The 24,998-nt window shown below is 44.7% G+C and overlaps 1 protein-coding gene and 1 long non-coding RNA gene across 3 annotated transcripts; both read left to right on the top strand.

Moving 5' to 3' along the window:
• On the top strand, positions 1–24,053 carry LOC122451049 (phosphatidylcholine transfer protein). Of its 2 annotated transcripts, none has more exons than XM_043483553.1 (6): positions 1–239; positions 14,800–14,914; positions 17,635–17,714; positions 20,624–20,795; positions 21,624–21,691; positions 22,788–24,053. In XM_043483553.1, exons 1-6 carry the CDS (start codon positions 99–101, stop codon positions 22,848–22,850), a joined length of 639 nt encoding a protein of 212 aa, XP_043339488.1. In that variant the 5' UTR covers positions 1–98; the 3' UTR covers positions 22,851–24,053. The 2 variants fall into 2 exon arrangements, with proteins under 2 accessions (XP_043339488.1, XP_043339478.1); XM_043483543.1 differs by having other exon boundaries at positions 4–239; positions 14,797–14,914.
• Positions 3,844–8,950, top strand: LOC122451057. Its single transcript, XR_006272296.1, has 2 exons — positions 3,844–4,249; positions 4,298–8,950. It is a non-coding gene; the product is annotated as an uncharacterized LOC122451057 (long non-coding RNA).
• Positions 24,054–24,998: the final 945 nt, after the last annotated feature.

Below are 24,998 nucleotides of genomic sequence, written 5' to 3'. Positions count from 1 at the left end.
TGCCAATCGAGCTGGGCCACTCTCTCGTCCCCGCCTCCGAACAAGAGCCCTGCCTGTCCCCGCTCCCCTCCGGGCCCCGGGGCCGCCGCTGCGGAAGGATGGAGCCTGGGGCCGGCGCCTTCTCCGAGGAACAGTTCCGGGAGGCCTGCGCCGAGCTCCAGCGGCCCGCACTCTCCGGGGCCGCCTGGGAGCTGCTGGTGGAGACCCAGGGCATCAGCGTCTACCGGCTGCTGGACCAGGTAGCTGTCCGCCCCTGAAGGACCGCCGGGCGGCCGTCTGCGGGGGTGGGATGGGGGGTGCTCCTGGGGGGTGGGGATGGGAGTGGGAGGTGCTCCCGGGGGGCGGGGGTCTGGGGTGCTCCCTGGGGGTTGGAGGTGGGAGGGTGGGGGTGGAGGTGGGGGGGGGGTGATGCCGGGGGATGGGGGTGGGGGGTGGGGGGCTGCAACCGGAAGTCCGGAACCTGCGGGTCTTCTGGAGCTCAGAGAGCTAGCTCTGGGCTGGGGGTGCCACCAGCTGACTTTGACCTCTACGGGTCGTGGGGAGTGGGCACGTTTTCAGAATTTAGTCCCAGGTCTGAGACCGGACAGGGCCAGTGGATTGTTACAAGTTAATAACAGAGTGAAAACGAGGGTCTGCGGATTCCTAGCCCCACGCACTTGCCTGCAAGGGACCTGAGCCTCGCTCCCGGGTGGGTGCCAGAGGTATCTGTGTGGCGGGGAGTATGTTAAGATTGAGTCTAGGTAGGAAAGCGACTGGGCTCTTCAGAGAGTGGATGTCCAGGGTGGTGTGTGTGGCGTGAGGAGTGTGGCTGAGAAGGGACCTACCGTCGTCTCTAGTCATTTCACTAACTTGCTCCTTTTGAGTGCTGCCCCATTGCTTGCAAACTGCACGGAATAACTTTAGCCTGAAGAAAAAGAGTTTTAAAAGTCTGGGGAGAAGTTAAAGGGTAGGAGGAATGGAGTTGCGGGTGTGCCCGAAGGCCTTGGGAGCCAGGTAACCGGCCAGGTGGAATGATGGCCAGTCATCGGTTGCTCTGTTTGGGAGCTGCTGCATGGTTAAAAGTCACCTTTAGGCAAGGTAAGTGAAGTGCAGGTTTCCTGGCAGAGACCAGAGTATTAAACTGTTAGAGAAGGGAGGAGCTCTGAATGTCTGAGTGTCCCAGGGTCACTGGGTACAACAGGATGAGCAGGAAGCTCCGTGTAGAGCAGGCAGAGTTAATTTCTGAGTGTTATTCAAGCATTTACCTTGCTGCAAAAATGGACATGCTTTCTGAAAAAATCCTTTTATCTTTTGGATAAAATCGTTTCATTTTCCGCACCGGCCTCATCCAGGCATTTGCCAGATGCTGGCAGTTCACTGCTCAGATGTATATGTCTGGCCCCTTCCCCATCCCTTTTTTTCCTTGGCCTTTGTCACCCTGAGTGCCACCCCTTCCTGGAATTGCAGTGATCTTCTGACTCGCTTCTTGGCCTTCCACCCTTTCCCTTCCATCTTGCACACCTGAAATCAAGCACCTGAAAGAGACTGTGATCTCATTGTTCCCCTTCCGCCTCTGTTGATTGCGTAAACAATAATACCTACAGTAATGGCTAACTCATTGCATGCTGTCTTATGCTCCAGGCACGGTTAAGTGCTCTGCAAGCACGGACTTAGTCCTCACATCGGTGCAATATTGTCAGGCACTACATGGACCTTATTACCAGTTTGGAAATGGATATATGGAAAGGTTAGGTTGATGGCTCAAGACTCACACTGGGGTTGGAACTCAGCTTGAGCTCCAGACCTGTGCTATGATACACTCCTCCACTGACTCTGAGAGAGGGCAAGTATGCCAGGTGGGCTGTGCTCAGGGGACTAGGCTGGTCCAGGGCCCATGACTCCTCCACACCGGTCCTGTCCTCCCGTCAGCCCTGACCACTCCCCTCACATCCCTTGAAGGGCTTGTGCTGGTTTGCTTTTGTGCCTTTTATCCCACAACAGCCACTGCCTGAGCTGAGACAGAGTGTCTGGCTTTGTATTGTTCCATTGTATATTGATATGGAGCAGGGCCCACCTCCCTCCTGGGGGAGGATGGGTATTCAGAACTGTTCCTATCCCTATGAACCATAATATAAGTCTTATTTCCCCCTGTCCCGGGTCTGAGGGCAGTCATAGTACATTGATATAAGTTACAAGTCTTTCCAGAGAACTCCCATAAGTTGGAGGCCATACAGTTCCCATAGGTGTGCCCTTGAGCCTCAGCAGCTAGGCTGGGGGCCACTGCCCATGGCCTCCTTGATCTGCATGTGCATTCAGTGTCTAGAGACCCTGACTATTCAGACTATTGCCCAGGCCATTGCAGGTCAGGTTTTTCTTTGCAATTGTTATCATATGGCTTTTTAAATTCCTCCGAGTGGACTTGTTTGGGGCCCGTTAATGTTAGCGGACTAGCAGGGGGTCTTATTGATCCACCTGACTTTTGATGGTGTTGCATTAAGACCTTACTTCAGTCCCATCAATAGACACATTATTCATCTTATTTCTTAATAACCATCTACAGATTTCCACCCTGCTGGAATGAGTCTCTTGATCTGCCTGTCTCTCCCTGTTTCTTGTTAATGTGAAACCCATAAGCAGAAGCTGAAACAGGTAATCCGATAAGGCTTCTTGATATGCTTGATTTTGTTGCAGTAAGGTTACATTTGGTACCCATACAAAAGTAACCCTTTTCATCAAAATTCTTGCTAAATCTTTGTTGAGTAAGGGACATGTTCAATGGATGAATGTCCTGATTATGATAAAGGCAGTCCACCATGGCTTGCATACAAATCATATTAGCTGTTTCATCAGGGGTGTACCATTTGGAATTTATGGAATAAGAAGAGTCAGACAGTCCTCCTTCTCAGACTTTTCAGTGACTTTTATCCAGTTGAACCAGGCTGACTGTTCCACAGGGAATAACCTGCTGTGAGTCTGAATCAGGGAGGTGTGATCATGATCTAAAAATGATGCTGTAACAAAGTTACTATCACATGATTTGAAAAGACTGACATAAGCATAGAGGTACTTGAAAGAGTTTGCAGTGTAACAGATCAATTGTATTTTAAAATAAAAAAGATTGTGGCTTCCTTTTAGTAGACACAAATAATTCTGAATCTTGTTCTTGAACAAATGGCTACTTTTGATATACACCTTTTGATACTTTCCCATTTTCTCTTTTGCTATTAAATCACAGAATTTTAGACTTAGAAAGTCTCTTTGAAACCATTCTGTCCAATTACCATCCCCCTTTCTTCTTTTTTCCTGCTTTCTTTGCCTGCTCTGTTTCTTGTTCTCAACCTTCTTTTTCTCTCCCAAAGTTATAGTGCTAACTTATCTTTACATGGCCCCTTAGTAATACACATTTTGTAATACAAAATGCTATTACACACAAGTTTTCATTTATCCCTCTCAACAAATATAGAAGATAGGTAGAGACAGGTTTATTTTCCTATTTTATGGATGGTGGTAAGACCCAGAGCTAGCCACACAAGACCTCATAGCTAGTAACTAGACATGAACCAGGGCACTTTGATAAACTCAGTACCAAATATATAGCTTGCTTCAATTCAGAACTACATTCTTTTTCTGCAAGCTAAGCAAAGCTAAACCAGTCAATCCTGAAGGAAATCAGTCCTGAATATTCATTGGAAGGACTGATGCTGAAGCTGAAATTTCAATACTTGGGCCACCTGGTGCGAAGAACTGACTCCTTGGAAAAGACCCTGGTGCTGGGAAAGATTGAAGGCGGGAGGAGAAGGGGAAGACAGAGGATGAGATGGTTGGATGGCATCACCGAGTCGATGGACATGAGTTTGAGTAAGCTCGGGGAGTGGTGATGGACGAGGAGGCCTGGTGTGCTGCAGTCCATGGGGTCACAGAAAGTAGGACACGACTGAGCGACTGCACTGAACTGAAAGCAAAGCTAGTGCAACACTGCTATGTGCTATGCTATTCTATGTGGTGCTGTGGGAAAGAGCATGGATTTTGGAGGCAGAGAGTCTTGGGTTACAATCTCTGCTCTGTTCCACTATCATTCATTTATTTGGCAGATATTCAGTGCATGCCTCCCACGTGGTCCTGCCTTGACAGACACTGCAGAAGCAGGGAGCAGGAAGTTGGAGCTGCTGGTTCAGTGAATGAGCTTCTTGAACAATAAACAGTATTCCCTGATGATAATAAACATAGTATATAATTAAATGGCAGCTAAAAATGCTACAAAGAAAGTAAAGTGTGATGAAGGGATACAGAGATGTTATGGGGAGGTGGGGATGTCCAGGGGTGATGTGATGTGCTTTAGATATAGGGAATCTGGAAAAACCCTCTTCCAGAGGTAACAATTGAGTGGAGATATAAATGAAATAAGAGATTGCGTCCTGCAAATATCAGAGGAGAAATGGACCAGAGAGTGTTCCTCAAAGCTCAAGCACATTAGAATTGCCGGGGGAGCTCTAAGGACATCTCTCAGCCCTACTAGAGCCCCATATTGAATGGAGTTGAAGTGGAGCTTGGATGGTCCTTTTGAAAAGTTCCCGTTTCACATAGAGGCTGATTATTCTGTCCTGTCTACTTTGGTGTGTTTGAAATGTTTCAAAATAAAATATGTTTTTGTTGCTTCTTTTTGTTTTTTAATGTGAAAGCTTCCCAAGAGATTTTAATGAGCGTGCTGTGTTATAAACCATTGCAGTAGAGGGAACACTTAGTGCTAAGTTCCAGAGCCAGGCTGACCGTCCCTCATTTTCCAGGAAGAGCCAGAAGAGCCAGAAGGACGCAGGAGGACCACAGTGAGCCTGGTGTTGGAGAGTGGCCAGGAGTCAGGCCCCACTCACTACATGGGGGATGTTGGCTGGCTGCTATTTCATTTTAAAATCTCAGCTTCCTCATTTGCAAAGCAAGTATAATTCTTGCTTTTTAGGATCATTGGCTTCTTACAAACATTGAATGAAATGATACATGGCGGAGTGATTCTTGACCTTGGGCACACACTAGGCTCATCTGCAAAGCCTGTTAAAATTCACAGTTAATATCCTAGTCCATTTCAGATTCAGTGCATCGGGGTGGGACTTGAGAGTTGGCTTTACATTTCTTTACTTCTCCTCCTTCTTCTTTTTAAAATTTTATTTTTAACAAATGGCCAGGTGATACGGATGCCCCATGGATTATACTCTGAGAACCATTGGTGTTTGGGGAGCTTCTCACATGGTGCCCAAGATGCACCATCCCACGTGGTGACGCTGAGGCAGGAGAGGGAAGAGTGAAAAGGAAGAATATCTTACGGTGAAAGTAATGTCCACTCTAAGACTAACTCTTCCTGGTTTTTGAATTGGTGGCCACTTGGGAGTGGATGTGGTCCCCTGGAGAGAAGGGTCATCGTGGTCACTTGCAAAAGCTTTCCCAGAGATCTGCAGTCAGGTGTCCCTGGAGCTTTAGGCTGGATCCTATGCCAGTAGACACTGTGATCTGCCAGTAGATGGTGTGAAACTGGCATGCAGAGGCTCATGTCATTGATTTAGACCAAGAAAATATTGGTCTGGAAAGATCTGACCGAGGGCTTGACTTCTTACGATTTGAAACCAAGTGCCCGGCACTGCGAGAAGCAGCCACCTTTGTCCTTCGAAAGGTCTTCTCATCAGTGAGTTTTGTGAAGAGCAGACAGTGCCTTCCCAGGGACTGTTCTACCCTGTGCTGTTGGCCTGCTGAACTACTGAGAGCCTGGCGTGACCGGGAAAACTAGGTCCAGCCATGCTGCGTCGAGAGATACCGTGGCCTTTTGGAAGGAAGCAGAGATTAAACTGCTATGGAAACAAATATACCTCAATGGGTGAGAAGCTCCCACTCTGATTTCCCAGATGGGATCATAATCCGACTGGCATCATGGACCTCTTCACTTCTGGATGACAGGACTGTTCTCCCTTTTCCCATTTTCTAGGTACCAGCATGATTGATGGAACAGTTGATGCATTCAGGACACTTACGGAGCCGTTATTTACTAGTGGGTAGGACCAGCATGGCTTAAAGCTGAGCACCATATGTAGCCTCCTTCTACTTTCTGCCACTGGTGGAGGTCAACTCTGTCTCTCTCTCTCTCTCTGTGTCTCTCTCCTGTTCCATCGCCCCCAGTGTAACTGGACAGATAATGTTGGAACCTCAGCTGTCACTTCTCTCAGGATGAGCTTGTGGTGTGAGGCAGCATGAAGATGCTGACCGATTGCAAGGTGCTGGTCCAAGATTTGAAGGCATGCCTTAGTGGGGAGGGGTGAGTAGGATCCCCCATGCCTGTCTGTGGATGTAAGTCAGACTTTGTATTCCACAGCTGGTTTTGGGCTGTTTGAATATACCCTAGTAAGAAGAAACCTACAAAATACTGCCTCATGACCCATTCAAGCACTTTTTCAGAACTTATTGCATGCCTGCATTTTGGTGATGCCTGATGAATAAGACAAAAGTTCATACCTTCCAGAAGCCTTAAGACAATAAAACAGGTACTTTTTATGCAGTGTACATCTGAGTTCCTGACCGGTACCATATTTTTTTTCTCCCTGAAAAGCTTCTTTTAACATTTCTTCCAGAGCCAAGTCTGCTGCTGATGAATTCCCTGTTTTTGTTTGTCTGAAAAAGTTTTTATTTCTTCACTTTTGAAGGACAGTTAGTTACATTGGATATAGAATTCTAGGTCAGTGATTTATTTTATTCAAAATAGTATATATTTCACCCTACCTGCTTTTTTTTTGCAGAGTGGTTTCTGATGAGATGTCTACTATAATTATCATCTGTATTCCTCTATAAGTCAAGTGATCACCCATTCCTTCCTGCCAGCTTCTTTTAAGATTTTCTTTTTCTCTTTGGTTTTCTGAATTTGAATAAGTTTTATTTAAGATTGTTGTTGTTTATCCTGTATGGTGTGCTCAAGATCAGCAGATTTACTATGAAGAGTGGTCTGAGCTTAAATGGTAAACCCACATGTGATTCAAAATAAAATATAACATATTTGGGGTTTATAATACAAAGATTCCTCTCTTGCATGTGGAATTGCAGTACAACTCTAGTAATCCAGAGCTTTTCTGGACTGTATGTTTTTAGAAGTGGTAGTGGCAATGGTCTAAAGCAGGGATTGCGAATTTTTTTTTCTGTAAAGAGCCAAATAGAAAATACTTTAGGCTTTATAGACTAAGAGGCTATATATTGACTTATGTAACCACTTAGAAATCTAAAAACTATTGTTAGCTTGTGGACTGTGAAAAATACCCGGCATGGCAGATTCAGTAACTCCTGGTCTAAAATACAGTTTTGGTGGTTAATTGCTCTGAGGTTTTGGGATTTATGAACCTATAGCCCTAGCTGAGTCTCAGCTTCCTCATCTGTAAGCTGGAGATAATTCCTTTTCTGCCAGATTTGTGCAGGGATCCAATGAGAGGATACATTTTGAAGCCCCTAGTAAATTAAATGGTGTTTGCTGAGTAGGGTGATCTATGTTCTACTCTACCCATCAGGACCTGCATTATGCTTGTCCTGGTAAGACATATTACATAAAGCTCTTTCACTCAGAACCGTCTGCTAGAATGGTCAATTACACGGTCGCCTTGGCCATAGCTGTGTATACTCTCCAGCTTGTGATTCCTCTAATTCTGTGTTGGGAGAGGTCAGTGGCACTTTGAGCGGGATCGTAGGCTGTGAACTCTGCTGTCACATCGCTGGCTTCAAGTCCAGGTTCTTTTGCAACTAATGAACTTCAGGTCAAGCTTGTTAGTTGTGTGACCTTGGATGAGTTTCATAATCTTCTAGTGTTAACAGCTGTATTTATTGAGGTATCATTTAAGTACCTCAAAATTTACTCATTTTAAGTGTATAGTTCACTAATTTTTAGTAAGTTTATGGAGTCATGCATCCCTCCCTGAGTCTAATTTTCAAGTGTTTGTGTTATCCCCAAAGAAACCTGTTCCCCCTGTGCAGTCATCTCCTGTTCCCGTTCCCAGTCTTACACAACCACCAAGGTACCTGCTGTCTCTGCAGATTTGCGTTTTTCTGGGTCGTCTGGGGCAGGAACACTGGGTTAGGGACTGGAAGGAACGTTTCCCATCCAGGTTTTGCCAGCAGGAGTCATCAGCTGACTTTTGATGCATCGCTGTCATTTTTTACATAAGGATCTAAGACCCCTCCCAGCTCTGAGAGCCTGTGCCGTCTTTACTGAAATTGTCAGCTTGTCATTTGGAGCAGTGGCTTGGAGCAAGTGTGCAGAGAGTAGAGCCGTATTAGAAGCCGTCGTGGGGAGAAGAGGGCACAGTGTCCTCCTCTCTCTGGCCGTCCCAAGAGCCAACTGTAGAACTCGAGCAAGATGTCACCTCTCTGAGCTTCGTGTCATAGGATGTGACACCAGTGTCCCTATTGATACCACAGGGCTCTGTGAGATCACACAAGATAGTGAACATAAAACTGGAAACCGCACTGTGTTTAGAGAAATAAATGTTAGCATTATTGAAAGAGTTTATAGCAGGTCAGAGTGACTGGACGGCTTCCGGTGCAGAATGCATGGCAGGTGTAGTGACGCTGACAGATCACCAAGGCAAATCCATTCCATGCTGAAAAGCCAAGTGTAAACCTGCCTGACTGTTTTCTCAGGCCCAAGGATATAGTGGGCCCATGGTGGTGTTTTTTTTTTTCCGTGGTACATAGTAGAAGGAGGTGGAACTTTCTGTAACAGAGTGTGTGAAGTTTCAGATTTCTATGCAAAATTAAATATGCTTCTGGTTAATGTCTATTAATTGTGTCCATTATCTCTTACTTCTCATCCTTAACTATTTGTTTTAGTAATGCTTATGCATTTTTGTACCATTTTAATGAATTTACGTAGTCATATTTGCTTGGAAATGTTCAGAAGTCTGATCAGTACTATTTTGTCAGTCTACTTTAATGTCAAGTAAAAAACAAACCTGGACTCAGAGTTGGAGGTTATTGTATTGGGAAGAATACTTAGACCATGAGATCCATGAGTTTCTCAGGAGTGAGGCAGAAAAGTCTTATTTTTTTTTTTTTTTACAGAGAGTGAGGAGTCAGTAAGACTGAAACCACATCTGGGGAAGTGAGGTGAAGGTGGTCTGCTGGAGAATAGAACAGAATATCTTACCCTGAGGCCAGTTTATTCTCAGCAGGGCTGGATGCTGCTTAGACTGAAGCTGGGCCAAAATTTAGAGTCTGGAGGAAGGGGATGCTTAACTAGTTTGGTTAACAAACATTTTGTGCCTATTGATCCTTCAAATAAGCAGCTTATCTGATCATTTGTGGGACCATCAAAGGGAATTTAGAGGTGCTGTGTCTGGCCTTGTGAGAGATAAAGGGGGTGTGTGTGTGTGTGTGTGTGTAAAAGCAATTCTTTTCTGATAAGCTGTTTTTTGAAACACAAAGCATGTGAGAGTTTCTTAATCTGTTTTTCAGGATCACATAACTCAAATAGAATTCTCAATAAGAACCTTGTAATAAGTAGGATTGTACTACTTGTAATAAGTAGGATTGCTTTTAGCTGCAAGTAACAGACAACTGGATTAACAAAGTCTTAAACAAGTGAAAAGTGAAAGTCACTCAGTCCTGTCTGACTCTTTGGACACCCTGGCCTATACAGTCTATGGAATTCTCCAGGCCAGAATACTGGAGTGAGTAGCCGTTCCCTTCTCCAGGGGATCTTCCCAATCCAGGGATCGAACCCAGGTCTCCCGCATTGCAGGTGGATTCTTTACCAGCTGAATCACCAGGGAAGTCCCCAAAGAGAGGTTTATATTTCTCACCTAGCAAGTAGTCCAGAGATCAGCAGTTGCTGGCATTGGATCAGTTGATCAACAATGTCAGTAAAACTCTGAATATTTTCACTCTGCTTTCTCATTTTTGTTGTCTCTTAATCACAAAATAGCTGCTGCAGCTGTAGACAGCATACCCATATTCAAAAGAAGAAGGAATTGTCTTATGGCTGCCTCTACCTATAGAAGAGATCAGGAAGGTTATTAGCTGTGCAAGTGGCCATAGGGGTTCTCTTAGTAAGAAAGAGCATGCATGCTATAACGAATCTCCTGTTTCTTCTGGGAATTATATTCTGCACATGATATTAACTGATTCTCTACCATTGAATAATTCTTTTACCACCTGTAGTGTAGGAAATTACAGTATCCTGTAATTATTTATCCTGTAATTAGTGGATCATTAGAAAAGTATGTTGTTTTTCAGTTGTTCAATCATGTCCAACTCTTTGTGACCCCATGGACTGCAGCACGCCAGGCTTTCCTGTCCTTCACTGTCTTCCAGAGTTTGCTCAAACTCATGTCCATTGAGTCAATGATGCCATCCAACCATCTCATCCTCTATCTCCCCCTTCTCCTGCCCTCAATCTTCCCAACATCAGGGTCTTAAAAAACAGTGGATGTAAAAAAAAAAAAAAAAAAACAAACAGTGGATGTATGTATAACTAGTTCACTTTGCTCTACAGCAGAAGCAACCATCTACACTGCAATTAAAAGTAATTTAAAAAAGAAAAGCATGCGTTGCATTTTACTTTAGATAAAGAAATTGAGCCATTCTTAGAAGTGTTTTTCTGAAAGACCTTCAGGAAAAGCCAAGAACCTCTTGAGTAAACTTGTTTAGAGTCATTTATTGAAATGTTAGAACATTTCAAAACGTATCTGCAAAAAATGTTGCACCAGAATTAGATCTCTAATTTGAAAGAGAATTACACATCAGTACATTGCCGAAATAAAACTAAGATTTATGCTTCCTCCTGCTAAATTATTTATACAAACAGTGGTACCTAGTTCTGGTGAGATGCTTCTTTGTTACTGGTGAGAGTATAAATAGGTAAAATTCTTTCTTAAAGATTTATAAAAAGTAAAAGGAGCATTAAAGTGTTAATGTCATTTACCCTAAAATTTATCTCTGAAGAAGCATTTTGATTTCCTAATGAAGAAGTTAGAAATATGAACCAGATTTGTCCATTTGGAATAATTTTTCCAGCAGTGTTCATAATTGTGAAAATATATGGAAACAGAAATAACTTACAGAATAATAAAATTAGCTGTGATCACTCAGTTTCAAAATGATGTAGTTAAAAATAGGAATACAGTCTGTTTATACTATCTTACTCCCATTTTATAACACATAGAAATATTTATTTACTCAAAAAATATGCCAAATATTATCAGTTGGTATTTGAGGATTATGAAGTTACATGTTTTAATTTTCTTTATTATTTTTGGCATCTTGTAATTTTTCTCAATGAATATGACTTACTTTTATAATTATGAAAATTTCATTATTAAGAGACATAACAAAAATGTGAATTTGTTTCTTTTGAAACAATCCCCGTCTTTTGAAAGAAATGAGGGGTAAAAAATTGCTTTGACCCAGAATTTGAGCGGGGCTACTCAGTGCTTGAAAAGAACATTTTATTGATGGCCTAGGAAAGGTGCCACCAAGCATTTTGCTTCTCTGGTGTTCTGGCATTTCTCAGTCCTGCCATGAAGGGAATGTTTAAAGGAAGTTGTCATAGTAGTTCATTTTTCGGTATTCATGTAAGCCGCATCACTCTATTTTTCTCTTTCTAGAGGGCTTTCTGTTTTCTTTTCTGTGATATTACTGGAGTGAAGTCACTAAGAGCAGAAACTACATTCAGAAGGGAAGGGGACTAATTCCAGGAAACACTTTGTCTTAATTCATCCAGATAACCAAAGCTAACTCATGTGAAGCTGAGGAGATCATTTTTTCTATACATAATTATCCCTTTTGCTCACTGTATAGAAAATCAGTTCAGTTCAGTCACTCAGTCGTGTGCAACTCTTTGTGACCCCATGGACTGCAGCATGTCAGGCCTTTTGTCCATTATGAACTCCTGGAGCTTGCTCAAACTCATGTCCATCAAGTCAATGATGCCACCCAACCATCTCATCCTCCATCGTCCCCTTCTCCTCCTGCCTTCAGTCTTTCCCAGCATCAGGGTCTTTTCTAAGGAGTCAGTTCTTTGCATCAGGTGGCCAAAGTGTTGGAGCTTCAGCACCAGTCCCTCCAATGAACACCCAGGACTGATCTCCTTTAGGATGGACTGGTTGGATCTCCTTGCAGTCCAAGGGACTCAAGAGTCTTCTCCAACACCACAGTTCAAAAGCATCAATTCTTCGGCGCTCAGCCTTCATTATGGTCCAACTCTCACATCCATACATGACCACTGGAAAAACCATAGCATTGACCAGATGGACCTTTGTTGGAAAAGTAATGTCTCTGCTTTTTAATATGCTGTCTAGGTTTGTTATAGCTTTTCTTCCAAGGAGCAAGTGTCTTTTAATTGCATGGCTGCAGTCACCATCTTCAGTGATTTTGGAGCCCAAGAAAAGAAAGTCTGTCACTGCTTTCACTGTTTCCCCATCTATTTGCCATGAAGTGATGGGACCAGGTGCCATGATCTTAGTTTTTTGAAAGTTGAGTTTTAAACCAGCCTTCACTTTCATCAAGAGGCTGTTCAGTTCCTCTTCGCTTTCTGCCATAAGGGTGGTGTCATCTGCATATCTGAGGTTATTGATATTTCCCTATATAAAGAAAATGTGAACGTGAAAGTCACTCAGTCATGTCCAACTCTTCAACCCCCTGGGCTATACAGTCCATGGAATTCTCCGGGCCAGAATACTGGAGTGGGTAGCCTTTCCCTTCTCCAGAGGATCTTCCCAACCAGGGATTGAACCCAGGTCTCCCGCATTGCAGGCAGATTCTTTACCAGCTGAGCAACAAGGGAAGCCCATATCAAGAAAATGGGGACCCAATATTATTAGTATTGGGCCCAATATTAGTATTAGACCCAAGATTAACAGTATAGAAAATGGGGACCCAATATTCCTGAACAGAAGCACATTGTCTGTCTCTCTGTTGGCGCTGATTTAAGTGTGTGGGCGTAGATGTGTGTTGGGTATAGCCCCTCACTATCTTCCCCTGTGTGAGTTTAGGGGAGAGGGCAGGAGGAGAAGCTATTTCTCCCTAGTCCTGCCCTTCCTGTGGGGCATCCACGGCACAGCACGTGGGTGGTGAGGCATGCCAGTTTATCATTTGCTGATTGGAAACCCTTGGTATAAAGCCATGTACTTTTAGAGCTAAAACCTTATGAATCAAGTTTCAGTGTTGCCTTCAATTACCTGCCAGGTACTTTCATGTACATCTGAGATCCCAAACTGGGCTGTATTTATCCCACCTGAGTCAGGAGACCCTTGAAGCCTCAGGATCTTTAGAAAGATTCTCCATGTTTATACCTTGATGTCACATAGTTCTCTGGAACAGTGTTTAAAAAGATAAGTTCATTCATGTTTGATTAGTCAATAGGATTGCTTTCACACCTGAAAGTATGAGTATGTCTTAAAGTTTCATTTTTGTTTGTTTGCCTTTGCACCAAAATTAATCTGAGCCATTGATTTTATCTTAATAATAGATCCTTTTGACAAGGTGGGATTCAGGAATTGTGAGCTGCCATTGTACAGAGTGAAATGTATAATGTCACCAACTCCAGCCCAGAACCCTCACAGAAGAGGATACAGCTTAACATGAAGAGAAATCTCTTGTAATTAAGAATACAGAAATGACCTTTGTCTGAAAAAAAGGGACTAGTATGATTTAAAGCATTTAAAGCTAATGTCTCTCTCCCTATTCATTTCTTTTATACATAAGTCATTTATAGGAAAAAAGGAGCAGTTAATGAAAAATCCTGTCTTGGAATTGGTAAAGCAATGTGTTGGCTTTCATTATGCCCGTGGTTATTTGAAATAGTAGTCTGAATGCTGGGTGCTAGCTGCCTGTATGATGCACCCACGTGGGTGTTTAATAAGCATCTCAAACTCCACCTGCCCAAGGCAGAGCTCTTGGTTACCCCACAGCCCACAGAGACCCTCCTCTCCCATATACCTGGTTGCTCAAGAAAGACCCCAAGAGTTATCCTCAATTCTTCGCTCTGTCTGTCCCCACAGCCCATCTGCTGGCAGTTCCTACTGATACTGCTTCCAAAACATGTCACTGAATGTCTGGCCTCTCCCCATCACTGTTGTGACCTCCCTGTCCAGTCACCGTCATTCTTTTTCTGGACCGCTGCCCCGGTCTTCTGGCCCGTCTCCTTGCTCCCTCGTGATCTGTGTTCTACCAAGCAGCAAGAATCATCCTTTAAAGGCTGCCCACCCCCATGTAAAGTCATTTCCCTGTTTGAAGTCGTGAGCTGGTTTTCCACAGTAGTTAAACTAAAATCCTGACCCCTGTACCCTGAGTGGCAAGCCCTTTGGACGCAGCCCCGCTGCCCCTCTGGCCTCAGCTGCGCCAGCTCTTCCTCCTCCCAGTGCTCTGTTCTCTGAGTAAGCCAGCCTGTCAGCCTAAGGGCCCTCTCCCAAACCCGGAGTGGGGTTTCCTCATCTTCCTATGCTGACCTCCTTCTAGCATTTAGAACAGACTCCTTGGATAAATTCCTCACGGAGATATTTCCTGAACACGTGATAAGATAGAAGTTTCCACTAGCTCTGCTCCCCTGCAACTCAGGCACCATTTGTCACATGACGCTCTTTTATCCTGCTTAAATTGCTGGGATAACATATAGCCATCACCAGCACCAGTGCCTAAGGCCGGTTTTATAGGACTGATGGGGACAGGCTCCCGTCTGCTTTTTCACCACTGTGTCACCAGGACCGAGGGAAAGTGCTCAGTGTTATATGAACAGGTGTTTTTCAGATGCTGTATAGTCTTAACACGGCAATCAACAGGTTGTTTCTGCCTGTTCTGTTTTTGTAGCAGACTGGATTGTATGCACATAAGGTCTTTGGTGTTCTGGAGGACTGCTTACCAGATCTGCTTGCAGATGTCTATATGGACTTAGCCTATAGGAAACAGTGGGACCAATATGTTAAAGGTGAGTGACACAGTTTTTAAAAACCAATTAGAAAGTAGAATCCCATGTTACTTATTCTAGCCATTAGTAAGCAAAAGGTATAACTTTACCGTATTTTTCATTTTAAATTTGAGCAAACGCATCTTAAAGTGCTAAGTCAAATGTGACTTTGCTGTTCTCAGGGTTTGTTCCTTGCGTACTACTAAAGTCACTCTCCAGTTCGCTCTGACGGCTCCTTTGTTCTCATATTAAGTGGTGTTGTCATCCATAAACCTAGGTGATCGTGGAAGGCTTCTTGGAAAAGGTGGTACGGAAGCTTTGCTTAAGAGGTTGAATCCACATTTTATAAGCATCAAGATTTTATATATATTTATACATGTGAGGAGGTGAGGGGCTGAGAGGTTTAAGGGCATTCAAGGCCGAGGGGATGGCATGAGTAAAGTAGAGAATGCATGAAGCAACATAAAATGTTAGAAAATTGTGTGCAATTGAGTAGTTGGGGAGCAGAATCTGGAACTAGGCTGGAAGGTGGGCCCAGAGCCCCAAGGACCTAAACTGACCACCAGGCTAGGGTTCCTCAATTTTTCCCTGGAAGTAATGGAGAGTTATGAGCAGTGATAGATAGAGGATCTTGCTGCCACTTACAGCAGGGAGTAGTTTCTACCATCCCAGTCAGTCACAGTGAAATAAATACAGCTAGCCCGGGGGCCAGAAACCCTAACAGAGCCTTGCTGTGAGCAGGAATCTTGGTTGCAAGAAGCAAAAGCTAACAAATGCCAGTGTGAGAAAAGGAAGAAGCTTTTTTTGGTTTGGTTTATTACATTGAAAACGGCGTGGGTGTCTCGTTCCAGGTCAGCTGCATTCAACACTTCACTTCTCCAACTTGACTCTGTTTCTGTCTGTGTGGACCACGTTATCAGGCAGATTCTTGTGTCATGACAAAGATGCCACCAGAAGATGCAGGCGTACATTCTCACAAAGTTCATCACCCCAGAAGAATAGGAATTTTTCCACTCATTGCATTCAGAGTCACAGGACAGGGTCTAATTGTCTTAGCATTGACCATGTGCTTGTGTACTGGGGACATTTATCATGATTTTGGGTCACTTGGTGTTGTCAAATAGGTTTCCTATGAAGGGGGAATTGTGATGCCCCCCTGTCAAGGGTGAAGTCAGGCGTTCCCTGTCCATTTCCCTGGCAGCCGTGGTTCAGTCATGTACTGTGGACCTTGGTAGTTTCTGCCACGTGGTACTTGGCATCAGATGTCCCCACTGGAATAAGGTCCAGAGGCAGCAGCAGTTTGACTTCTCTGGAGTAGTCCTGAGGTTCTTAACCTAACTCTAGTCCTCCTAGATCTTCTGTGAGCTAGCTGACAGCCTTTATGAAAGCACTTTTGGCCTAAACTTACAAGAGTGGCAATCTGAGTCTTGCCCACACATGCCTTCCCTAAACTAATCACCATGGCCATGTCTCACTCAATTTCCCAGCCCTGTGATTACCACTGAGTCACTTCTGCTTAAACTACATAGGGATGGAGAGAAAGGTGGTGCTTTGAAGGAGAATGAGATGCTGCTACAGGAACAAGGGAGTCAAAGCCAAGCAGGCAAGGCAACAGATATCCACTCATTCCCTTCCTTTCAAGGGCAGCTTCACCCTCTTGAACCAATGGACTGGCAAGCTCTTTACCCATGGTCTGCTTCTAATAGATTTTGTTATTTCAAAAGCTAAATTAATTAACACATTGACAAGGTCAGTACCTTCTAAAGGGACTCTTTTGGTTCCTCCAGTGGACTTGGCTTGGCTCCTTCTCTAAATGGTTAATTAGGAGCTTCCCACACAGCTTAGAAGCTTCATAGCATTCTTTTACTATCTCCTTCCAATTGCTGATGCTATTTGCATACAATAGCATGGTGGATTAGTCCCTGTAACTGTGACAGAAAGCAACATGGGAGATAGGCAAGAAATTTAGAGTTAGCACAGTTAGGCCACTTCCTAGCTTTTTAGGAAGGACACTGAACTCTCTGGAACCTTCATTTCTCAACTGAACACACGAGACTGGGTGGCTTAGTCCCAGGACACCTGTACTCAGTCAAGAAGTCTGAAGATGGGAGTAAGGGCCCAGCAGTGTGACTGTTGGTAATCTAGTGACATCTAGTGGTTCAGTTCAGTTCAGTCGCTCAGTCATGTCCAACTCTTTGGGACCCCATGGACTGCAGCACGCCAGGCCTCCCTGTCCATCACCAGCTCCTGGAGCTTACTCAAACTCATGTCCATCGTGTCGGTGATGCCATCCAACCATTTCATCCTCTCTTGTCCTCTTCTCCTTCTGACTTCAATCTTTCCCAGCAGCAGGGTCTTTTCAAATGAGTCAGTTCTTCACATCAGGTGGCCAAAGGATTGCAGTTTCAGCTTCAGCATCTAGTGGTTACCCAGATTTTTAAACCTGAAATTTTATTTTAATTCCTAATTTGGTTTCACTGAATTTTGAGACTGTGCTATATGATGAACAACTTTTGTTGGGTTCTTTTATTTTTACTGCATTTTTATATCTATTAGACTCTGCCTGTTGGCAACAAGCTTTCAGTGGTAATGAATCTATCAGACTTTTTCTAGAATTCTGTGTCTTATGAGTTAGTGTTTTATCATACCTAAAGGGTCGGCAGCATATCAAAGCTTTTTCTTAATTGAAACCAAATAGACTTCCAGATTCAGTAACTTCTTTGTTTTGTTTCTTTTCTTAGAACTGTATGAAAAAGAATGCAATGGAGAAACAGTGGTCTACTGGCAAGTGAAGTACCCTTTTCCCATGTCTAACAGAGATGTATCCTTTCCAAAGGTGCACCCTTACTCAGCTTTCTAAAGTGCTTCTGTGCCCTGGGACCATCACCCAGTGGTGGTGTGTCCAGCAGGTGTGGACAGCGTTGTCTTTGACTCTTGCAGAAGCATTTGCTAAAGCTCTTCCTTCTTGTGTGGCTTTCAGAGACCTCAGAGTGTGGCTTCTGGGCCTGACATCATGGAGCACCTATAACCATGGTTACAGGAAGGCAGCTCACACTTTCTTGAAACTTTTCTGGGAAGCCCTTGTGCCACAGAATTGGGGATCTGAGAACAACTTTTCATAAAGAGTATTCAGTACATTCCCTCAGTCTATGGAGGAGAAAGCCAGGACCCAGAGAAGTCAGGCGACAGAGGCTGACTTACGTAGCAGCCGACGGGGGGCCGAGCTCAGGCACCACCTTTCCAGCTCTCTCCTCCTCCCCTCCTTCCTGATTATTGGCTCTGGACACTGTGTGTTATGTTTTTCCGCTTCAGTCTCCTCGATTATGATATGAAGCAGTTGAATAGATGTGGGGAGTTTTAGCTGACACTTCAGGGTTCTGTGATGCCCCCTTAGGGCCAGGCTAGGAGGGTTTGATGGACATTTGCGGGGTAGACAGATTGGGTGGGGGTAGGTATGATTTTGACCTCACTCTTTTCTTCACTCATAGCAGCTGATTGTTTTACACATTGAATTTCCATAAAGAATCCTTTAAGTAAAGGATCTTGGAAATTGAAGAAAAAAATAATGCTTGGAAACCACTGCTGGATGACTGCTGGAATCTTTTCCAGCTGTGACATTCTGTAAGCCTGTATACTCCTGAATAATTGTGCTCTAGAAAGAGAGGGGGCGTGGGGGTGAGTGTGGGTGTTGTTCCTGTGTGATTGGTTACCCTGGCTCGGCCACATTACAGACTCCATAAGGGATTATTTCTTGGCACAATTCCCACAGACTGCTAAGCAGTTTGTATACAGGTGGTATGTATTTCAGCCAATTGTGGTTACTTAATCTTTTAGATTTTACATGGTTTTCTCTCATCCTGCCAAAACTATGCAGGGTAGGAGCCATCGTCCCCCTCAGACAGTGAAGAAAACTGAGGCCGAGGGACGTTCAGAACTCTGCTCAGCTTCTCAGCAGGGTCTCACCGTTATGGGCAGCAGACGCAGGTGTGGATCCAGGTCCAGCTGTGTCCAGAGACGGTGATCTGGACCAGAGCAAACTCTGACCTCAAAGGACCCTGTGGGGGGTGTTCTTGGGGGCAGACTCTTGGGGCTCCTTACAGTTCTGCTGCGTTGTCTTTCCAATGCCACTCAATCCCATGATGAGTATCTCAGTCTCTGTATCTGCAGGGCTGTTCAGGTTTTGAGAACAGAGAACAGTGTAGGGGAAAGGGCAGTAGTTTTGGAGGGAAGGCTCCCAGGTTGCGTGTGTGCTCACTGGTTTGCTGCGTGACCTTGGAAAAGGCCCCTCACCTCCCTGGGCTTCAGTGAACAGGTGCTTCTCCAGTCCACCCTGGACCTGCCAACTGCTGAAGGAACCCTGTGAAATCGCAGTTAATCTATCGATTGTTTCCTCAGTGAGAGTCAGGGGACGTCCGTCACGTGAACTGAGCGAGCTATGGGATAGTATTTGCTGAGGAAAAAGTGAAAGGCTTGGGAGGGAGGAAATCCAGAGCTAAGGCAGCATCATTCCTTCCTGAAAACATGTAAGCACTTTACTCGTCAGGGAGTAGCATGTGGGGGCAACAGACGTCCCGCAGCATGCCTGGGGAGGGCCAGACCACCGAGGGTGCCGCAGAGGCTCAGCTGTCCTGGGGCTGTGGCCATCGCTGCTGCAGTAAGTGAAGCCGTATTATACTTTTACTGGCTTTTTGGATTATTTTTAAGCATTAATTCCTTCTACTATGAAGCCTACATTTCTACCATTAGAAAGTCCAATGAACGTATTAAAGAGCTGAGCCCTCTACAGCTATGAAAGTCTCACCAGGGTTTGGAGCCTGATCTGGGTTCACATACAGATTCCATCACATTAGCTGGGCTATGGGATCTTCTGCAACTTTCTTTACTTCTCTGTGTCTCAATTTCATCATTTATAAGATGGGAATATTTACACTGAATTCACCAGGACTTTCTCAGTTTCAGAGCTGATGCTAAATATAAAGCACATGATATATGTATGTGATAAGGACTCAGTAAGTGGTGACTCCTGCTGTTTTTTAAAATTGAATTATCTTCCCTGTAATAGTGCCATAGACATAGTGGCTAGTCTGTGAGTGTTTATTGAGATGAAGTGGCTTTGTGATTCTTGGTGAACCAAACCCAGTGAGGCCATCTGCCTACTAATTATTTGGTTATTCATGTGTCTTCCTATGATTGCCAGGTGTAAGCATCCTTGCCTGACCATCCTCTGTGCATAGAGGTCAATGATTAGGGCCTTTGCGGGAGGACAGAGAGCAATGACCCCATTGTCTAGTGAGTGATATTCTGCTTCAGTCTCTCTCCCATGCTCCCACTAAGCTTATCTGCAGGGCAGCGTTTCCCTCTTTTCCTGTAGAGGGAAACCAATAGCAGGAAAGCTGAGTAGCACACCCAGGATCACACAGCTGGTAAGTGACCAATTGTCTGAGATCTCATTGCTTTCTTGGAGAAAGGAGGACTGGGCTCCCCGCTTAACTAAAGCAGCAGGGAACCAATCTCCAGCGGGTAACGCAGCCTCTCAAATGAAGACGCCAGGTGGGAGGAGCCCGACTTTCCTCAGGTGGGTGGGCAGACGGGGCGGACCGAGATAACAGAGCAAGGGGGTCAACACCAAGCGGAGGAGTGGAATCATGTGCCATTGTTTCTGCTGCGGGCTTTCCTTCCGCTTAGCATCTCAGTGCAGGCCTTGCTGTTGTGCCTTGACCGGCGGTGTAGTATGTTTACGTGCGGCAGCGGCGGGAGCTGGATTTTGAAGGGCGGAAGGTCCACGTGATCGTGTCCCAGAGCACCTCTGAGCCACAGATTCCAGAGAAGTCGGGTGTGATCCGGGTGAAGCAGTACACACAGAGGCTGGCGATCCAGAGCGATGGCAAGAGGGGGAGCAAAGGTAAGAAGGGCGCACAGGTTGGGGTACCTGCCAGGGCTGCAGGCGCCTAGAGTGCAGGATGCTGATTCCCGGGGGTCAGAGACTGGACACGGGTCCAAAAGAAGCAAGAGAGAAGCAATTCACCCCCAGGAGCTTGGGTAGACTAGCATGTGGATCACTTCATTCTTTACTGACTCTTGCATTGTCTAGATGAAATTAGGACACCCAAGGGAACCAGAAGGTTTAGAAACTCACTTTGGGAAGGTCCTGTACATGCACAAGCTGGACAGGGGTGGCCAGGAGGGCTGGTGGGACCACCTCTGGGGAGGCAGCTCCTCCTCAGCAAACACCCAGGGACTCGGAACCTGTCTGCCTTGAGTTCCAGCCTCAGAAGACACAGCGGGGGCAGAAGTTCCGTGTGGCCACCTACTGACCTGGAGTGGGTGTGGACTTGAGGCTGAAGCGAAATCTAAACTTAGTTGTGATGTGTGTTAATAAGATGTGCCACTTTGGGCATGTCATACACTCTTCTGAATCTTCACTTCATTTATAAATGAGGTTTTAATCTTAACAACTTCTTAGGATTAATATAATTAATGAGAGCCATAATTAAATGAGAAACTGTGTCTAAGTGTATTGCTTGCCAGGTGATTAATAAATAGCCACAGAAGGTGCCTTGGCTGTTGTTCACAATGTTTCTGTGTATGTCTCCTGTAAGGCACGGCAGAGGGGCCAGTCTCCTGGAGTCCTTGTGACCTACCTCCTTACTTTCTGGGCTGGATAATGAAAGTGGAAGGTTTGCAGGGTTTGCAGGTTCCCTCCTGAATTGTTCTCTCTCTTTCTCTCTAGTTTTCATGTACTACTTCGATAATCCTGGTGGCCAGATTCCTTCCTGGGTCATTAACTGGGCTGCTAAGGTGAGACCCCAGGAAGCAGGAGGGGAGGCGTGTTTGACAGCTGTTGACTTAGCCTGTGGGGCTGTCAGCTTGAAGAGATGTGCTGTCTCAGGCCTCATGATGCTCTTTTATGAAACACCTTGGTTGATGGACTGTGTTAGACCTGGGGTGGCCAATACCCAGGACAGAGGCTGGGACAAAAGACAAAGTTTAGAAGGAACGCCAGCCCCACCCTGCTTTGCACCAAGACCCCTCCAGGATCACTGTCTGGAACCTCCCAAACAGTAGCCTGTTCCTTGTAGGAACAAGGGTGCCTGTTGACCCTGTATCTGCTCATGGAGGAGTTAGGCTGACCTAGCTCGGGAGACAACCAACCATATTCAAGCCTGGAGAAGTCTCCAGGTTCTTTATGGTTATTTTGTTTTTTTGTAAGGAGAGGGAACCCCAGTGGTACCCAGGTCATTCGAGACTGCCTAGAACCTAGAATCATGCTGACCATTCAGCCTGCTTTGTAAGGTCCTACTTACTGGGGAGAGAGCTCACCAGTTCCCTGGGAGAGTGAAAATCAAACACAAGATGGTTTGAATCTTGGCCCTGCTTCTGACTGTGTAATCTAGAGAAACCATCAATTTCTTCCCCCTTAAAAATGGAAATGGATAGCTCCACCATATAGAGGAGTAAATAGAACAATGTGTGGGGAATTTCTTAAACAGTGATCAACACTAACTAAAGGATGGCATACCCACTCTTGCCCCTCAATCCTTACCATTGTCTAATTTTATAAAGCAAGTCTTTCTGCTCATTTCTTTCCCCTGCAATGCCACTTCTGTTTTATCTTTCCTTTCAAAAAATGATAGCTCATAACTCTCTTAGCTTTTTATTAGGAAAAGCCAAAATGTGGCTTTGTAACAAGGTCTTACAACAGTGGCCCCTGCCTTACCTGTGTCCTACGTCTTCCCTTTTGTCATCATCTGTGGCAACATGCTGTGGAAATCTGCTCAGGGCCCCTGTTGTCATATTTATATTCCCAAAGCCATCTTTCACCTTAGCCACATCCTGAAGAATCAGGAGTCATCGCTGTGAGGATACAGACATGACGGTCTCCTTTCCTTTGCAGAATGGAGTTCCTAACTTCTTGAAAGACATGGTGAAAGCCTGTCAGAACTACAGGAGAACCTAGGGGAGGAACGTGGGAGCTCCGTGTCCATGGGATGCTGTTCATGGAATGATGTCTCTGGAAGTGCGACAGCCACCGATGCTCAGCCTGCTTTCCTCTTTCCCATGCTCAGAGGCCTGCACACTCTCTAGCACTTTGTCCTCGAGCGTGTTTGCTGGACATCTGGCTTCCTTTCCCAGTCTCCCCACCCCGGGACCCACTGCCTTTCTCCACTGTGGAATGCGGGTCAGATTATAGAAACCTTTGTTTGTTCTTAAAAAGTGAAATCCTCAGTAGGGAACACAGTCATTCCATTGTGCCATTCTAGGGGGATGGCGAGTGGAGGACTAATAACGCTGCCTAAGAGTGACTGATCCCAGTCAGCTGGCTCCCTCCCATCTGTGAGTTGTTGCAATCTGGGAGGGTGATTTCCTACTGAAGTTTCATTGCCTTCAGAGCTGACTGTCAGGGCTCCAAGACTGGAAGACTCACGTCCGTTTGCCTTATGCTTTGCTGACTTGGATTGCCTAAATTGAGATAATCATCTACTAAGTCCCTCCCCATTCCTAGTTGGGGAGGATCATAGGCTGTTCTGATTTCAAACCATTTTGATAAACATTGCAGAGCTAACTGTGTAGCATGATAACAATTTTTTCTCATCATCCGTGTTTGGGTTTTTTTTTTCCCATATGCCCCTGGGGAAGGCTGTCCATACCTCACCAGCTCTGCTTTTAACTGGACACTGAGGCATCAAGGCAACTGTAGCAGATAACAGAAGGCAAACTGCTTTGCACATAGCATTGAGCTAAAGTGTCTTTATATGGAACAAATGAATTTCCCTTCTGAAATGGTTGGAGACATTGAAAGGATAGGAGTTCACAGCCAGAGAAAATGTATTAGTGATGTGGTTGACTCTACACCTTTTTCTCAGGAATTCTATCTAAAGTTATCTGCCTCTCCCACTAACCAGAAGACTTCCCTTTACCTAATTTTCTCTTGAATTTTGGAAGGAAAGATATTCTGTAGACAAAGGCACAGCCTTATAATCTCAGGGAAAAATTTTAATCACTTCTGTATGATGGTAACAAACCTTAATTACAGGGCCTAAAATTTCAGGCTATAAAGCTGGATGTGGGAGATTTATTAAAACAGGATACCTCAGACTGTGTCTTTTCTCTCTGGAAAGGGAGGTGCATTGAATACCAAATAAATACAGAATTACTTATACTTGTCCTGTCTGCAGTCTCCTTTCTGCCTTGTTCCCTGAGAATGAGACTGTTAGGTCTCTTTGGTTTGCAAGTGAAATCCATCATAACTCATAGCCCTGAACATAAAAAGGGATTTTAGGCTCACTTATATGCAAGGCCAGGTATAGAATGGCCTCAGGTAAGGGTTGATACAGATGCTCAAACTGACATTAGGAATCAACTCTGTCCTTCTTTAGGGTTTCTTTAATGTTGGGCCGCGTTTGGTGGCAGGAACGCTGCTAACAGAAAGTGAAAGACCCGCATCTTCCCGAGTTCACACTGAGTCAATGAAAGACAGCATTTCTTTGCAGTTGACTGTGAACCATCCCATGATTCCCTTTAAACCATGTGTCAATCCCTGCCCTAGACACTGGTCATAGGGATAGAGTTATATACATAAGGGAATGCTTCATAAATGTATCATTAAATTATCACTATCAGTAATGTAGCTGGAATTTAATTTTAGGTAAAGTAAATCTGAATGTCTTATGTAATAGAGGTCAAGGTGATATTTTTTTTAATGTATAAAGTCATTGAAACACAAGCACTAGGATTATAGTCTTTGAGCAAAGACTCCACATGAAATGGTGTCATGCAGACTGTATCTTTAACAGTGTTTAACAATCTGCTAAAAACACTGAGAATACTAAGCATCCTTAATTTCTTGGTAAGGCGATTTAAAAAAATCACCTAGCTTGCTATAATTAGTAAAGGCCCTTTGGCGTTCATCCTTGCTAAGTTGGAGATGACAGTGCTAAGCAGCGCTGAAAACTGAGATTGTGTGGGGACTAAGCTAGCAACCCCAAGCGCCAGCGACCCCAAAAACAGACATGGTGCCATGGAGGTTTAGCTGGATTCTTCAGGTTCTGACTCTGCAGGGTTTGAATATATCATTTGGAATTTGAAAGTTATAAGGGTATTGTCA

The sequence above is a fragment of the Cervus canadensis genome, chromosome 1 (genome assembly GCF_019320065.1).
Source record: "Cervus canadensis isolate Bull #8, Minnesota chromosome 1, ASM1932006v1, whole genome shotgun sequence".
Taxonomy (NCBI): Eukaryota; Metazoa; Chordata; class Mammalia; order Artiodactyla; family Cervidae; genus Cervus; species Cervus canadensis.
The sequence above is the reverse complement of the archived record's forward strand: the minus strand, read 5'-3'. Positions and strand labels throughout refer to the sequence as shown.

What these genes read in the sequence shown, in the direction of transcription:
- LOC122451049 (XM_043483543.1), top strand. Translation starts at nt 99, where the DNA reads ATGGAGCCTGGGGCCGGCGCCTTCTCCGAGGAACAGTTCCGGGAGGCC. An exon ending in TTCCCATGTCTAACAGAGAT is followed by an intron (nt 17,715 to 20,623) that starts GTATCCTTTCCA and finishes CCGGCGGTGTAG; the next exon opens with TATGTTTACGTGCGGCAGCG. An exon ending in TCATTAACTGGGCTGCTAAG is followed by an intron (nt 21,692 to 22,787) that starts GTGAGACCCCAG and finishes TTTCCTTTGCAG; the next exon opens with AATGGAGTTCCTAACTTCTT.